This window comes from Lutzomyia longipalpis, chromosome 2 (genome assembly GCF_024334085.1).
Source record: "Lutzomyia longipalpis isolate SR_M1_2022 chromosome 2, ASM2433408v1".
NCBI lineage: Eukaryota > Metazoa > Arthropoda > Insecta > Diptera > Psychodidae > Lutzomyia > Lutzomyia longipalpis.
The window spans coordinates 30,634,196-30,650,455 of record NC_074708.1 but is presented as its reverse complement, the minus strand read 5'-3'; the positions used below and the strand labels follow the sequence as shown (position 1 = coordinate 30,650,455).

General features: G+C 36.8%; 1 protein-coding gene across 1 annotated transcript in view; it reads right to left on the bottom strand.

The window, feature by feature from the left end:
• Window positions 1-1,717: 1,717 nt before the first annotated feature.
• LOC129790104 (uncharacterized) overlaps window positions 1,718-16,260 on the bottom strand; it is a 182,026-nt gene continuing 167,483 nt past the window's right edge. The window contains exons 7-12 of the mRNA XM_055827340.1: window positions 8,593-9,176; window positions 7,757-7,984; window positions 6,970-7,359; window positions 5,135-5,815; window positions 4,799-5,068; window positions 1,718-4,276 (exon numbers count right to left, since the gene is read on the bottom strand). Of these exons, the coding sequence (XP_055683315.1) occupies window positions 2,231-4,276; window positions 4,799-5,068; window positions 5,135-5,815; window positions 6,970-7,359; window positions 7,757-7,984; window positions 8,593-9,176 (4,199 nt within the window). The 3' untranslated portion in view covers window positions 1,718-2,230. The remainder of the gene's footprint in view (window positions 4,277-4,798; window positions 5,069-5,134; window positions 5,816-6,969; window positions 7,360-7,756; window positions 7,985-8,592; window positions 9,177-16,260) is intronic.

Here is a 16,260-nt window from a genome sequence, read left to right as displayed (position 1 = left end):
GGGCCACGTTCCCCTAAGTATTTTCGACATTTTCAAGCAGTCATTAGAATAATTTGTGTGTTTCTGGTTCTTTAATATTTCAAAACATTAAGTTTATAAAGACTTGAAGTAATTTGATAAAAATAATAATAAAAATGTTTTCAAAATAATTTAAAACAACATAAGAAATTATAAAATAAGATGTCTTATGTTAGATTTTTTTTTTCTTATACAAAAAGAAAACAATAATTTTCTCAAAACTCACCTTTCTAACCTTTACCTCAATTTAAATCTTCTTAAATGAATCCTAAAATGTCTTACCTTTTACGTTGCCACCTGCAAAGCTTTATTTAAAATTCCTTTGTATTGTATTATCTGCGCAGGTAAGATCGTTGTAAAATTTATTTTTTTCCTTTTTACTTTATTCTTGAGTACTCATGAAACTTTTAATCGTTTATGTGTCGTTTGTGTAAAAATTAAGGAATTAAAGTTCAGACAAAGTGATGCAACAGTTAAAACGTAGTGAAGCTTTGAATATATATGTGCTTCCTCTTTCTAGGAAATTCCATTTACGCAAAAACACCATGTGTATAAAAAGAAAGTTATGTAGAATAAGACCACGACTGTGGATCTCAGATCATGAACGACGAAGTATGAAGATTAGATTCACGACGCACAACATTGGTCTTCCCACCCGACAGGGGGCAGTTAACTACTAAAAGATTAGCAAAACTTTAGAATTTATTGTTCAAAAATATTATTTTCCTCCATGAAAATTAAATTTTAAAGTTTGAGACCATACTGGTAAGATTTTCATGACTTTTTTTTCAAAATTTAATTGTTAAGGGGAGCCAAAGTTTCCCTTGTCTTAGTTAGACAGGGAGAGCTTTGGTGCTCCTTGTTAGCTTTTGTCTGTCTATCAATTATATGAAAGAACAGAATCTTCAGGAGCTTCAGAAGCTGAATTAACACGATATTGCGGATTCAACTCAAAAATTTTCAAATCAAAAAAATGTTAATCAAAACTCTATATAATTCTCAGGTGAGATGATTAGCCTGATTAGCAAATGTGGAGCAGGGAGGAACAATTGAAGGGTAATATTTAATCATTCTTTTATTCTCCGGTATCACACCCAGAATTAGACAAATATCTAAATGAGGCAAGAAAAATTTTTCACAGAAAATATTCAGAACAGTGAAATAAAAATTTCTCTAATTTGTCTTAATATTTATTATTGAGAGTTCAAAAGAAATCGACCCTTTAGCAAAATTGCATTTGAGAAATCTCGGAAAAAGCTGTGTCTTCAGGATATCCTGAGAAACTTAAGTTCTTCCTACAACAGCTACATTGATGACTGGCTAAGAAACGAATACTCTACCCAACGTGTTGCTGGACATCAATAATAGGTTTCACAAGTCTCTCGTCAACCCTCAATTAAACATTTAATAGAATCTATATAATAATATTGATTCAAATTAAATAATAAATGTCTTGTTTACAAAAACATGTTCAGGTAATGAAATAATTTAATTGGTATTCTGAGATGTCAACAAGCAAACCTTTGCCAATTTCAGCCCGAGCGTAGAATTCAGTCAAAAAGTTGCCAAAAGCTCTGTGAAAAATATTATTTTGAAACTTTGTTGCTTTCTTTGGTCAGCCGCGTGTCTCACCTTTGAAACTTCCCAGAAAAAGTCACCATTTCAAAAGACAATTCGCCAAATAAGAAAACATGATTGAATTTGATAACTTTTTCTTTACTATTCATCGAATTGATTTTTTTGTAGACACTGAAATTACATTTTTTTATACACATTGTCCATCATTAAAATATCCTGCTATTGATGGGGTCAAAATGTTCGAGAGAGAAAACTAAAAAATTGTGATACATGATATTTCATTACAACTATCTACAAACTAAAAAAAAGAAAAGAGAATGACATAAATGTAAAAATTTAAATAGCGTACAGATATTAGGGTGTGTCATACAGTTTGTTCTCAGTACATTAGTCCGAAAAGAGTGCTCTTTCACTTCTATAAAAGTCAATAATTTAAACTTTTTCTTTTTTTTTTAAATCAATCACATTTGAGATTTTTTTTGCCACTTCAACTCTGTTTTTTTTTGTGCTGAAATTCTTCAAAATTTAGGTATTTTAGGCCAGAAATGCACACACACGCACTCTTTATGATGCGACTCTATGGCACGGAGATGAATGAATGGAAGATCCACAGACAGATCCTCTCAATGTCTCTCTACAGCTTCTTCTCCCAGATAACAATGTGGGCATCATTTGAATTGGGAACCCGCGGGATGGAGCTGATTGAGCCGGAGCGTTGCTGCTTCTCAGACGTATTGTACCACACGTGGCGCCAGTTGATGTACCCCCTGCCACCGGTTAATGTGATGATCGTGCGCTTCCCAGCAATCTCAGGGAATTGCTGTGCCTGCTTCCCATTTTTCTTGGTCCTTTGCATTGTGGTCGCAATAGTGGGGTGAATTTGCGTGGTTGCTTCTGTGGGAGCAACAGGGGTGGATGTGACAACTTGCTGACTCTCCTGATGATCGTGATTGTCCACTGTAACAGAATTCTCTGCAATTGTGATTTTTCTGCTGGCATTGCTACTATTTCGTGATACACTCTGTAGTCGCATACCCATACTCTCTTCGCTCCCCGATGACGTGTACATGCTGGAGGAACGTGAGTCTACGGACCAATTTGAGAGATCAAGAGATCTTGGGCGGGAAACCTTCATGCGCATACGACGATCGAGGGTGCTGACTTTGATGGGAATCAATTCAGGATCACTCCGTCTGAGACATTCATATGATGGATCCATGAGATTTCCCTGCCCCTCTTCAGCCTCAAAGTCCTCCTTGACAAAGATAAGTCCCCCGTAGAGGCCGTAGACGTCACAACATCCATGCTCAGAGCCGTGCAGGGAGGACATATTTGAATGGGAGGATTGTGAGAAGAATGCAGCTGATCCAAGACTCCTGGGCAATGTCTGAGACATTCTCATTGATTCACTGGCCTCCTTGAAGCGCTGGCGACGCAGCACAACTGGACTATTAGTCAGGTGCGCCTTCAACTTGGCTGGTATCACCGAAATGGGAGATTCAGTCGACAGTTGCTTCTCAATCTTCCTTCGTGCAAGTACAACTGGTTGATGCTCTGAATTCCCTGATGGTGATTCCCTTGCTGAGGAGTTCTCATTGTCTTGCTTACTACCCAAGTTCGCCCTTCCAGGTGTTCCCTGGACAGCATTGTGATGCAAATGCTGCCCCTTGGGAGCCGTAGAGCTTCCTTTTGGAATTAGTGGAAGGAGGAAGGTTATTGGTCCGAAGTGTGCATGATACGATATACTAACACCCCCACTGATGATTGGAACACCCTCCAAGCGTGGAAGGGGAATTGTTAGAGCAATTCCAACATTTGTTCCCACCCACAGGAGTCCCTTTGTAGCCATGAGGGCTGTTACGAACACCGAAGACGAACTCGATGGTGATTCCTTCTGTGAGGAGGTGAGTTTGAGGACATTTGATGCAATATTGAGATCCTGAAGGTGCTTAAAGGATTCCGTGTGATACAGGCAAATGATACTGGAGTGCTTGAGTGAGATCCACAGACCAATACCACTGTGCGCCATTAGATTCACTGACAAATTCCCAGGGTACTGATTATTTTTCACTTCAAAAGACTTCGTAATCTCCCCCGTATCACTCGCCAACACCCAAACTTTCTTTCCACATGCCGCATAAATGTTCGTATTGATGGGAAGGATGCTTGTGACGGGATCTCCGGGTGATAGAGAAATAACTTGGGGTTCTGTGAGATTCCACGCTCCTCCTTGACGTCGTCGGAAGATGAGAACGCATCCATTGCTGAGGGATGCAACCACAAAGTCCAAATGATGAAGAATTTGGGATACATTTCCAGGCACTGGGCAACTTGCCACCTGTTCCTCCTGCTCGGGATTGCAGGCTGCATAGACGAGAATTTTGCGATTATCTGTGGCAATCCACACGGAATCCCCATCGACTGTACCCTCAGATGATGCGTCCATTTCGCATGCACCCAGAGCACCACGAACGAATTCCATTGCCGTAGCCACGGTGTCGGGAAGATCAAATGCACTCACATCCTTGAGGAGACCCGTCTGCTGTGGATGCTGCACGAGAATGGCGATGTGACTACTCGAACCGTCTGTCGTACACACCCAAAGGTAGTTCTGAACACGAGTTTTTCGTCTTGCAGTTAAGCGAGAGCTCGTAATCGAATAATAGCATCCGCAGCGCACCTGGAAAATAATTTTAAGGAAGATTTTCTTTAATTTTAATTCAAGAAAGAGATTCAATAGAAATCTGTGTATTCACGAGATCCCGAGCAATAAAAATTCCTCCCAAAAAGAGGTCCTTTGAAGCATTCTCAAGTTGAGCATTTCTCCCAAAAAATAGAGACTTTTAAACAAAACCATCTGCTTAATGAATTAATTGGCAAAAAAGAAATAACTGTTTACAAGCGTGCGTAAAGTTGCGTTATGAACAAAAAATCTTGCAGATGTTTGAGCATTGTGCCATTGACCTTTCCAAAATAAGTAAGTGAAATATTGGATTGAATTTCGCTGACCCCATTCGCATTTCCCTTTTTGGATGTTGTTTACGCAACATGAAAATTCTGCCTGATTGCTCATAAATTGACTTTGATCAATAAAGCTCATTCATTCGCGGTAAAGATCTTCGATTGATTTTGTAGATCAAGTGGGATCATTGAGAGTTTTTGAACGAGTAAACATATCTAAATTTAGTGATCACAATCTTACTTCAGTTTGATGCTGCGTTTTGTGAATCGATTGAGCCTTGACGAAGAGGGGCATCTTCGTGAGGGGCCTCCTCTCGTGATCGGGAACTTCCCATGAGGGTGAATTATTGGAATCAAGTGCCAGCTGTGCTAATCGCAATTCAGTTATCCACTCCTTCTTCACGGCGGGATTTTCCGTTTGGAATGTGAACGTCTCCTCCTTGCCGGATTTGGATTTTGCCACCAATTGCAAACAGCACGAGTCCATCCAGGCCATTTCTTCGTCCTTCTTCTGCAAATGTAGAAAAAAAATGATGTGATCACGCAGAACAAAAAAAAATTCTTCAAGAATTTTTACCTGAATTGAACTTTGGATGTTATTGAGAATTTTCCTCGTGATATCCGTACTAATTTCAGAGTAGGAACCTTTGAGTGAACCAACAAGATCATTGATACGCGATACAATTTCGTAGTCATGCATGAGATTGCTCATTTCATTGCAGAGATTGTCTGCACCATTTGGGGCATTTGACCCTTCGGGTGCACTCGTTTGGCTGGTGTTGGACTTGAGGCTACCACCGCGATTGAGTCCTGCTGTGAGGATGCGTGACAATGTGGCTGACGTACTGTTGTCCACAATCTCCACATCCGCCACAGGGAACATCCACTTGAACGACAACTTCTCCGTGGCACCAAAGTCCGATGATTGCTTTGGTGCAACAGACACGCAGATTACTTTGTCATTGAGCAGAAGGAGACGCCGTTGTTTGCTCTTCACGATGAACCCGCATTGATTGAACTCCAGCTGTGTCACATTGTCCTCCCGCAGGAGGTATCGATTCCGGCTATTGCCATCCGTGGAGAGAGATCGTGTATTGAAGGTCCCACTAATGTGGCCCAGCATCTCCTTAAATGCCTGATACTGTTCCGCTTCGCGCTTCCTTTCATTCAGCATTTCAGCCAAAGATTCGAGTTGCGTCAGTGCCAGCTGGAGGGCCATTCGATCCTGATGACCTTGCGGGGTGTATTTCAAGAGATCCTTTAAAGACATTCACACACCCATTTAGATCAATGACGATTATGAGCATCAACCAACAGCAAATCTTGCTTCAATCACTCCTTTATTAGACATGAGAAATCTACTTTACAATACGCAGAAACTTAATTTTTTTTCTTCTAAACTTTTAAAAAAGATTTCACTTGAAGAATTATCCTTATTTGTTAATGATTGATTGTAAGGTTGAAGAAAAAACTTCACTGCGTCTTATTTACTCAGACAAAGGAATCAAAACATTGATGGATCTATTAATAGAAACTCAAACGATTAACTTGGTGAATTATAATTATTTTCGACATGTTTTAGTGGGCGTTAAGTTTTGAATATCATTTTCATCTAATGATTGTAAATCAAACTTGAATATCTCCTTACAAAAAATGCCGACAGTTCAATGTGAGACTACTGAAGAAATCAAGATCGATTTTTGTGTAAAAATAAAATGCAAAAAATTGGTTAAAGTCTCAATTTTTCATTTTGTTAAAGCCATCACGCAAAGTTCAAGTCAGCAGAGAAAAAGAAAAGTTAAAACTCATTTTGGAGCATTAGAACTCATTTTATATTCGTAGGAAAGAGTATGTTTTTATGTTTTTTTTGTTTTAAAAATTAATTCAAAGATCAATTTAAATGTTCTATTTATACTCCAAAATATTAGTCTGTCATAACTTTTTTTTTTTTTTAATCTCTTAACAGGGATATGCCGAGGATTTTTTTTAATATTCGTCAAATGGACGAAATTCACAAAAAAAATTTAGTTTAGTTAGTTTTCAGTCAGACTTTTGTTTTTTAACTGCAATTGGTCCTGACTCAGTTTGAATTAATATTAAATTTTCAAAGACTGACCCTAAAAACTAAAGCCTAATAAAAAAAACTTAGGTATAACTTCTAAAGCGTAAGCTTGACCTTAAGAAGAATTTGGAACTAACTTAACAAACTTTAAGCATAAACTGGAACAAATTTCAGTCAAGACAAAAAAAACTTAAACACAGTTTAAAAGCCTGAAGTCAGTTATGAGAAAACTTAAGTCTAGATAAACTAAGTCAAAGTTTAAAAAAAATTTAGGTCTAGCTTAATCAACTAAGTCTGACCTAAGAAATTTAAGTCAGACTAATCTGAGAATTTCGCGCAAAGAAACTCACCTGAAGAAATAAGATGAATTGTGGGAATCTCTGCACTGGCTTTACCATTAATCCAAAAAAGGACAATCTATCGTGCGCACTAATTTGTTTGACTTTAAAAAAATCCGCAAGAGCAGACTTCCTCTTAGCCTCCATCTTTGCCAATTCCATGGCAGCGGAGAAGTTATTGATGAAACCACTGTAAATGTCCAGTACGATGGGTTTGCTGAAAGCCCCAATGAAGACATCCCCAATTTTCTCATCACGATCCCAGTTTCTCACGCATTCAGCCAGAGCAATCCGGAAGAGGGTATGGCATTGAAGAATTTCAGGTAAACGATAAAACAGTGTCGATATCTTGGATGTGCTGAGAATTGGCGGCGAACTCTCATCCAATGGCTTTTTATAATCCTGCCGAAGGTGTTAATAAGATGTTTTTTAGTGCATCAACCATAAACACGTCCGAGTTATTCACATAAATTTAATATCATTGCCACGGTTAAATGGTAAGTTTCTTACATATCGGCAGATTAATTGGATTAGTAATATGTTGTATGAATGGGGCGGGGTGCGAAATGCATAATGTTAATGCTCAAACGCTCATGATGATGATATTATTATATATACATACATACATTACATTGATTATATATTGTGTATAGGGTGGTGTTAGATGTGATGCTGGCCAAGTGAGAGAGAGAGAGAGCAAAATGATAAATAAGGTAAATAATAAGTTAAAGGCTTTTCCTTCCACATGTGTAACATCTACGTGTGTGCAATAATAAAAGAAAATAAATTAAAATCTCACATTGACTAGACGTTGAAGTGTTCCGATATAAGAATTCTCACTGTGACAGATTGAGGCGACAATTAATCGCCGTTTAAGTTGTTCCTGAGACAAACCTGCGGGCGCTGGAGGTAAAGTTGGTGGCAACTGCCTACCCACAATTCCACCGCGGGTGGACAACGACAAGAGGGAGCCATTGCTCCGGCTGCCCATTAAGTTGCTCAAGCCAAAGGGGGAGTCCTCTTCACTCTGCAACATCAAAACCAAATTGTAAAATTATTTTTTTCTCCTGCTTTTAAAACTTTAAAGAAAACTAAATTTAAACAAGAATTTTGTCTTTACTTTGTTCCTTGTTTTACACGGGTATGTTCTCTATTTGAAAGGTATTTATCAACTAGTAAGATAGCTTATGAAGAACAAACCTCGCAATAGTTCTATTTTTGACTACACAATGCTAATAATCCAATAGTTTTGGAAACTGTAACTAGAGTAAATTTTTTAGAAACTTAAATAATCAAATAATTTTATTGATGATAAAAAAATGTTTTTAAATAAGAAAATATCACATTTTGATCAGTAGGCTATTAGGAAATTTAAGAATATTTTAATTAATTTTTTTCAAAAGTGACTAAAACCGCTTTAAAATTAAGATTCTGACGTCATTATTTGAATTTTTAACAAATATTTAAAGGTTTTTCCATGTTGATCTTAAGTGGAAAATTATCTACAAAATAAAGTAATTTCCTTAAAAATCCATCCCTTAATTAATGAGAATTTAAGCACATTGAAAATTTTAAAATGATAAAAAAAAAGAGTTTACGAGAAAGAAATAAATAAAATACAAAAAAAATAATTACTTCAGATAACTGGGGCATCTTTCCACTCGACGAAGGTGTACGACTATTGTTGGATTGGGTGGGTGTCTGTTGTGCAGAGTTGTCTGTGGAATCTCCTGAATCCTTGCCGCTGATGTCGTATTGATGTGACGACCCACGCCGGATGGAGAACCAACGTGACAAGCGACCTCCGGGACTTTCCCCTGGCGTCGTTGATTCCGGTTGGGGTGGGGTGGGCATTGTGGCATTGCTGCTGGAGCGCCACTTGTCGAAGGACAAATGATGCCGTGCTTTGTTGAACGTGGACCGAAGCTGGCTGTTGCGTGGTGTGACGCTAGACGTGGCACTTCGGTCACTCTCGTCCTCGTCGTCCGATGAAAGGCAGCGTTCAGAGCCTGGCCCCTCGGAGCACCAGCTCTCCTCACTCGACACAGTTCTGGCTGATGGCGTGTGCGAGAGATTACGCTGCTCGAGGGTGGGTGCGAGGGTTGCGCCTGGGGGGGATGCCACACTTCCGCTGTGTCGTGCTGTGGCCATTGCAGCCTTGGTGGTCACCGACAGAGGTAGCGAATCCTCCCAGGATCCCGAATTCAAGTTTGGTTCATCTACACAGAAAAACATTATGTGTCAAATAAGACAATCTATAAAAAAAAAAAACTTGCTAGATTTTAAGTTTTTCATGAATTTTCCTTTTTTTCTATCCTTTTTCGCTATTTCTACGTACATTTTTGTAATCTATGTACATTCTTCCTCTTGTATGTATGTAATGTAGCTTCAAGGGTACAAAGCGGAAAATAATGATGAAACCATTGAAAATGTCAGACCCATTAAAAAGATATCGAGGATAGATCGATTAATATTGGGGAAAATCAATTAAATTGCCATTCCACCCAGTTCTTCGCGCCATTCACATCTTTTGGTAAATAAAATATCAATGCGGCGTATAGAGTGAAGAAAACACCTCACACCCAACCTGACCCATTATGTAAACATCCTCCAAAATTCAATTAAATTCATCCACAATTTTTCTCCAAGCACCGAAAAAATAACCCAATACCTTGCCTCCGATACATGGGAAGAAATTCCATTATTCACAAGACTATTTTTATCATTCTTCTGCGTTTGTATCACAAAAATTTTGCCAACAAGACGCGGGAGCATTATACATTAAATTATATATTCCCTCTTCCATCTTTTCATCATAGCATGGGGCATTTTGCAGTATAAATCATTTTTGTGGGAAGTGTATAAAAGACACACAAAGTCTGTGTGAAAGATCTCCTTCACGCTGAGATGGATGAAAATAGTGCAGCAATAGTCAAGTGGAGGCGCCTGGTGGTATTGCGAAAATGAAAATTTTCCGCAATTGCATGAAAATTGTTGATTTATTGCGCAAAATAACATGAATATCTATGAGTAAGAAAACATAAATCGGTAAAATCAATTTTTTTACGCTTTAAACTTCAATGAAATCAAAGATAAGTAACATTTTATGGAAATTACGTAACAATTTTTATTGCATATTAATAGAGGTAATAAACTCAAACAATTAATAAACTCTAAATTAATTAATTAAAAACAACCCTAAGTTCTGAATAGTTTAAAAATTAAAAGATCTCGTGATCTAATGAACAGAATTTTCATGCATTTCCTGCGGTTTTAATTTACAAGGATTAAAAATATTAAACAACTTGGTAATATTTACAAAATGACATTTAAAAATCCACTCAACATACCACAATCACATAATCTTTATCGTGTTATGTTTTTTTTTTAATTCTTAGAAATATTTCTGTTTTATAGCGCGATAACTCTTTTGCTTGCACGCGCCTCAAAAACAGGCTATTGACTTTTTTTTTAAAAGCTCTCTTGAGAAATACATAGCTTAAATAAAAAAAAAGAGCATAAAAATTAATCTGAATGAACCAAATTGCTTAGAAAAGTGCATTCTATAAAATTATATAGAGTTTCTAATGCAGAAAAAAAGAAAAGTGAAAAGGTCGTCTAAAGTGGAAGACATAAAGAAGAGTGAAGACGATTTCCCTTGGCATATATATCACTTCCTGCTAGATAAATAGGGATCTCGCCCTCACTATTCAACGTCAATTCTCCACAATCTCAGCGTCGATCGACGCTATAAGCTCTTCTGAGAGAGTTCCGGATCTCTTTGTGGAGAAATGATCACTTTCTTCGGAATGACTTTGATTGAGAGGCACACAGCCACATTTTATCTTCGGAATCACCATTTTAAACTTTCAGACTCACAAATGTCGAAGAATAAGATATGGGATTTTCAAGGTCAATCACATTTCAACACTTGTGTTTATATGGCTTGTAGGCAAAAATCGATGGTGTCGGAAGGTGTGTGTGGAAGGCAAAAACGACCAAGAAAATCATATATATGTACAAGTGAAATTCTGTCGATCGCGCGAGCTTCCTCCGGAGTGTTTTGCTTTCGTTGTGCCGCCCGTACTTTGGCTTTGGTGGAGGAGAAGAAAGAGAATTCCATACGGTGTATGTACTGAAGGAATTATGACTAATGCATTTTAGCTGGCGAATCAGATAGTGGCCGTGTCTACCCAGTGCAGCCTGAGAAACTGGCTTGGACATATGTGTGGTTACCTCAAAGATATTGAGGGCGTCTCACGAATATAAACAGGTTTTAAGCATCCAAATGAAAATAAAACATGAAGAATATTTTTAGTTCAAGTTCTCACTCCTTACTCCGGCACCCACCTCCTCATCATGCCCCATTGCCATGTCTTGAGTTCACATGGAAGTGTTGTCAGCTGTTGGTATCATCCTCCCTGGCGATCATACAACATCCAATACACCCATCACAGACCTTGTACATCGTTCACATTCTATCGAGAATATTGAAGGGAACATACGAACGCTCGTTCACTTGAATACAAATGATCTTTCTTCTCTTCCTCGAGATAGCTGAAGCAGTGCACGGCAAAAAAAATGTTAGCTCGTACTATTGTAGCATATATTGCTACAAAAATTAACTTTTACTCAATTGAGTAAAAAGTGAATTATTTATGAGGGATTCCTGGTCGAAAAGAGGCAAAGATCGTTTTTCGAAAAGATGGACGAACGATCTTAAAGATCTTGGATCTTAAAAGATGTCTTGTCGTGAAGACTTAGACAGGATAGGCAAGGGGGTGAAAATAATGATAATCATGATTCTTAAAATAAATATAAGAAATTCTTTTTGAAAAATGCGATGATATTGTTCGATCTTCTTGATCTTGAAAATTCAAGGGGTCTTAAATCGAAAGTTCTTCAAGACAGTAAAACTATTCAATTAATTTATTCTAAGAAAATTAGTTTGTATACTACAATTTTAATTCATGATCATTATTATTTAATAATGATGTTCTGATTAGAAAGCTACAGAGATTATCAATTAAAAAAAATAACCTTTAGAACTATTTCAACAGACTTGAATTTTCGTATATGGGAATGAATTATTCGTTAATTTCTTGGTTTTAGAATTTTTTTTATTCCTTAATCTAAGCACTTTTCAAGAATTTAAAATCTATTTGATCTCAAAAACATCGTTCTATCCTATTCTAGTTGATGAAAGCTTTCGAAAGTTTCTCCATAGTGATGATTATGATGATCCTTTTTATGAATTTCTGAAATTCTACAGTTAACAAAAATACATAGAAAATGCATTTCTCGTCAACACAGTTAATAGAGTGCAGGAAAAATATCCTAATACATACATAATTTCTCATAATATATCATGCTTAGAATTCTTTCACGTCAGAAAGGCTACAGATATTATTTTATGCAAAGTGGAACACACCACCCTCACTCTCTACTGCACAGGAATTTATTTTCGTCATTTTGTCTGCAATTTTGCCATATAATCCCACAAATTTTGCAATGTGTGGTGATATTTTTATTTTATTTAGAATGATATTGTGCTCATTGTGCATACCAATGTACTCATAGCTATACGTGTACCGCACCCACTATAAGACTTTATCCCATAGTTTGGCGACTAGGCAGAATCATGTCTTTGGGGCTTCTTTTTCCGTCATCTCCTCTCTTCCTTTTTGTCTCTTCTTTTTCGGGATGCACACACAGGCACATTTATTTTATTGGTTTTCTGCTTTCGATAAGAAGCTGCACGCCCGAGACAAAGAACACAATTCCCGACTTCTCAGACTAATTTCCTGTCTCGAATATACACACAAAATGCAAATGACTGAGCGATAAGTCTCCCATTGAGTACACAATGGTCACCCGTGAATTTGTGGGTGAACTCCGTGTCTTTTTTTTTATTATCTCCCCTATCAAATAAATATTCATCAAGAGTGATCCCTTTTATATGTTTTTTTTTGTTTTATCCCGTAGAGTAACGAAGACGGCATCTTATTCTTTAATTTGTACTGTCAGCTCTGGGTTGGAAATTGAAATGAATCAAATCTAAATTAAAGTCAATTGTTGCCTTAACACTTTCCACACACTAAGGCTTTACGAAAAAAAAAGTTAACATTGAGTTAGGGCGTTTTCCAACAAAGGCACACACTCCCAAAAAAATTATGCATCCATCCATGCTGAACTGATAAATGCTCTTTGATCACACACAGATAATTTGTATTATATAGGTATTGCGAATGAGAATACCAATATATCACCAATTGTAATATGTTTTGTAGTACCTGAGATGAGGGTCCGACCAAAAATTTTGGTCCTAATTGAAAGGACAAAATCCGTTAGGGAAGTCGTCTCGAATGATCACACTCTCAAATTGTGGTGAAAAAAAAATAGAGAGAGAACTAAAATGTACAATAGTTTGAGCCAATCTTTTCACTCAGCCACCACTCTTTCAGCACCTTTTTCACAAACACACACTTTCCGGGGCTTGAATAAAAATTTCAAAATCACTCCACGAGACAATTTTTCGTTCAACAAGAAGTCCCACGGAACACCCAAACGAATTGCAGCAGAGAGACGTACTCTGGTAGCATGTGAATGGTAGCTGGTTCACTGAGCGACTAAGAGGAGGTTTGCTTGTGAATGAAAATAATTGTACACAGAGTATATCGTTTACGCACTGCAAACCCAACTGCCTGCTGTAAAATAATATCCCCAACGCAGATTTGGTGAGCGACAGCGCGGGATGGCTAGCTGTTCTGGGAACATCTCACTTCCACCAATGCTAAGTGTCAGCCCACGAATAATATTATATTAAAGCTGGAGGACAACCATGGCTTGTTTTCCCCGTCTGTCGCAAATTGAATTCTAATTATTTCTCACGAACTCCAACAACCAATGAGATTGCCAACAATGCAAATTGACGGTGGATTTTATCTCTTTTTACACTCTCGCGGATAAAATTTTAGTGCACCAATTCACCCATGCCAATTTCGCAATGGCCAGGAGGTGGGTACACTGCACATAGCACTCCTGGCAAAGACGAGTGACGGCGGAGATGCCAACGGATGTTTATATTTTGAATTACTATTCAATAAAATTCCCCCTTATTGCCATTTAATGATCTACTCGTGGTTAATTGCAGCAAAAACGCGGAGAATCGTCTCAAGAATATTCATAATGCCAGATAATAAAGATAGTGTTGATTTAGTGAAATGTGAATTGTAAATATGAAGAAATATATGTATGACATTCGACGAGGAAATATTAGGGGGCTTGCAACGTGCTCTTTTATCGAAAGAAAAATTTGCATTTAACAAACAATAAGCAAAAATATATTTTAATTCATAAAAAGTCTTTTTATGAATTTGAATCTTTGTAGGAAATTGTTACATAAAATTTTGTTTCCTTATAATTTGAACGTTTTCTTATCAATTCAGCATAATATAGAGACGGCCAAGTACCAACTTTTTAACTCTTTGATCTTTTTTTCAATTTCTTTAAACTGTTACGGAAGATTTTTTTTATTTTATCATTTTGAATTTACGAAGGGACGTGAAACAAAAATATAAGGATTCTTTTGGATTGATCTACAGGTGTTCATCAGACAACAAAAATAGTTAGGGAAACTTTGCCTTAAAGTACAAAATCCTAAATACGGAAAGGAAAGCTTTTTGAGATTAGGTGTACATTCCAGACAATTGTCTTTAAACAAAGAAAGAAAATTTTTAAAAATTGAAAAATTAAAATGACTGAAAATCTTTGAAAAACATGAATATTTTCAAAAACAAAAATATAGAAGAACTAAAGATGAGTAATAATATAAAATTTTCGAACATTATGGAGTAAAATAATCTATTTTCAATTTTTTCTCAAAACCTTTTAAATTTTTTATAGTCTTTTATTTTAAATTAACATAATTTTTATCTAAACTTTAATTAACAGATTTAAGGCAAGCTGTAAGACAGACCAAAAGCCATTCAGTTCCTACTTAAAAGTATAAAGATAACGTTCATAAAGCCCTCTAATTGCTATAAAAAGTTAATTTCCATACATATGTAAGTAGCTACGATACATACATACATATGTTATGTACATACATACCGTACGATACACTACACATTGGATTAATAAAGTAAACGATAAGCTTTGAAAGCATCACTCTATTAAATAGGGGGGTTTATGGGTTCTCACACGGTCTCTTATCAGTTATTTGGATTTTGCAAAATCTCTTCATTTTCAGACAATGAAAATTTAAATCACGTCTAATCTCCCTTCTTACGGGAATCCCCGTAACTCAGAGTAATAAGAAAAGTATGAAAAAAAAAATTATTCGCATTTATTTTCGTTGTTTTAATTGCATTCCAACTAGCGCGCCAAAAGTGTTGTTGACCCCTTGATACAATTTCCAGTAGTTGAGCACAAAAACGCCATTTAGCAAAATATTATAAGACTCCAACGACGAATATTGCGGAAATTGAGAAACTTTTTCATTAAAAAAAAAATGCGGAGATTCAATTGAATTTAGTGCAAATTTTCTGCTACAGCAATTGTGTGGACATAAAAGTCTCTCTCTCTCTCTCAACGGGGAGGAAAGTGCAGCAAGAAGTTGATGGAGAAGTGCGGAAAAGTTTGCAAACTTGAGAGGTTTCTTGAGTTTGATTTTCATGAAAAGCTATTTTGTTACATGGCGTCCGTGGCGTCTTTACTTTCAAATCCAAACCCATGTTGCATGTAATGCAATGCAACATTAAAGGGGAAATTGATCATATATGCAGAAAACATTCAAATTCAATCATCTTGTTTTTAGCAATCGACGAGAGACATTTTACCAAACAAATTGGTTGGTTATTTCAATGTGAAAATATATAATCTATTAATTTTATTGATTTAACATGGAAAATATTGGGAGAAATTGCCTTTTTGTCTAACATACATAACGTTGTGAATCTGTTTAGGTGAATTAATTGCAAAATATTTTACTATTGATGGGAGATTTAGTTGAATGGGTGAAAACATACAGAAGGAATTAACACATTTCTTGGGTGAATTTTGCCACAATTCATCTCACTATGTGGCCTCTTACTTTGTCTCCGCATATGCCATGTTACGTTGAATTTATAAATATCATTTTTCTTTCCATACAGTGTGCCGCGGTGACTGGAAGAAGGGCAGTGTCCTATTAATTGTTTATATACATATTTTTCAAGTCATAAAAGGCGCACACAGATGATCAAAACCAGAACCGTCTCTTTGGTGCTTCCATCCAACATAAATGCCGAGAGAAGTGCTTGG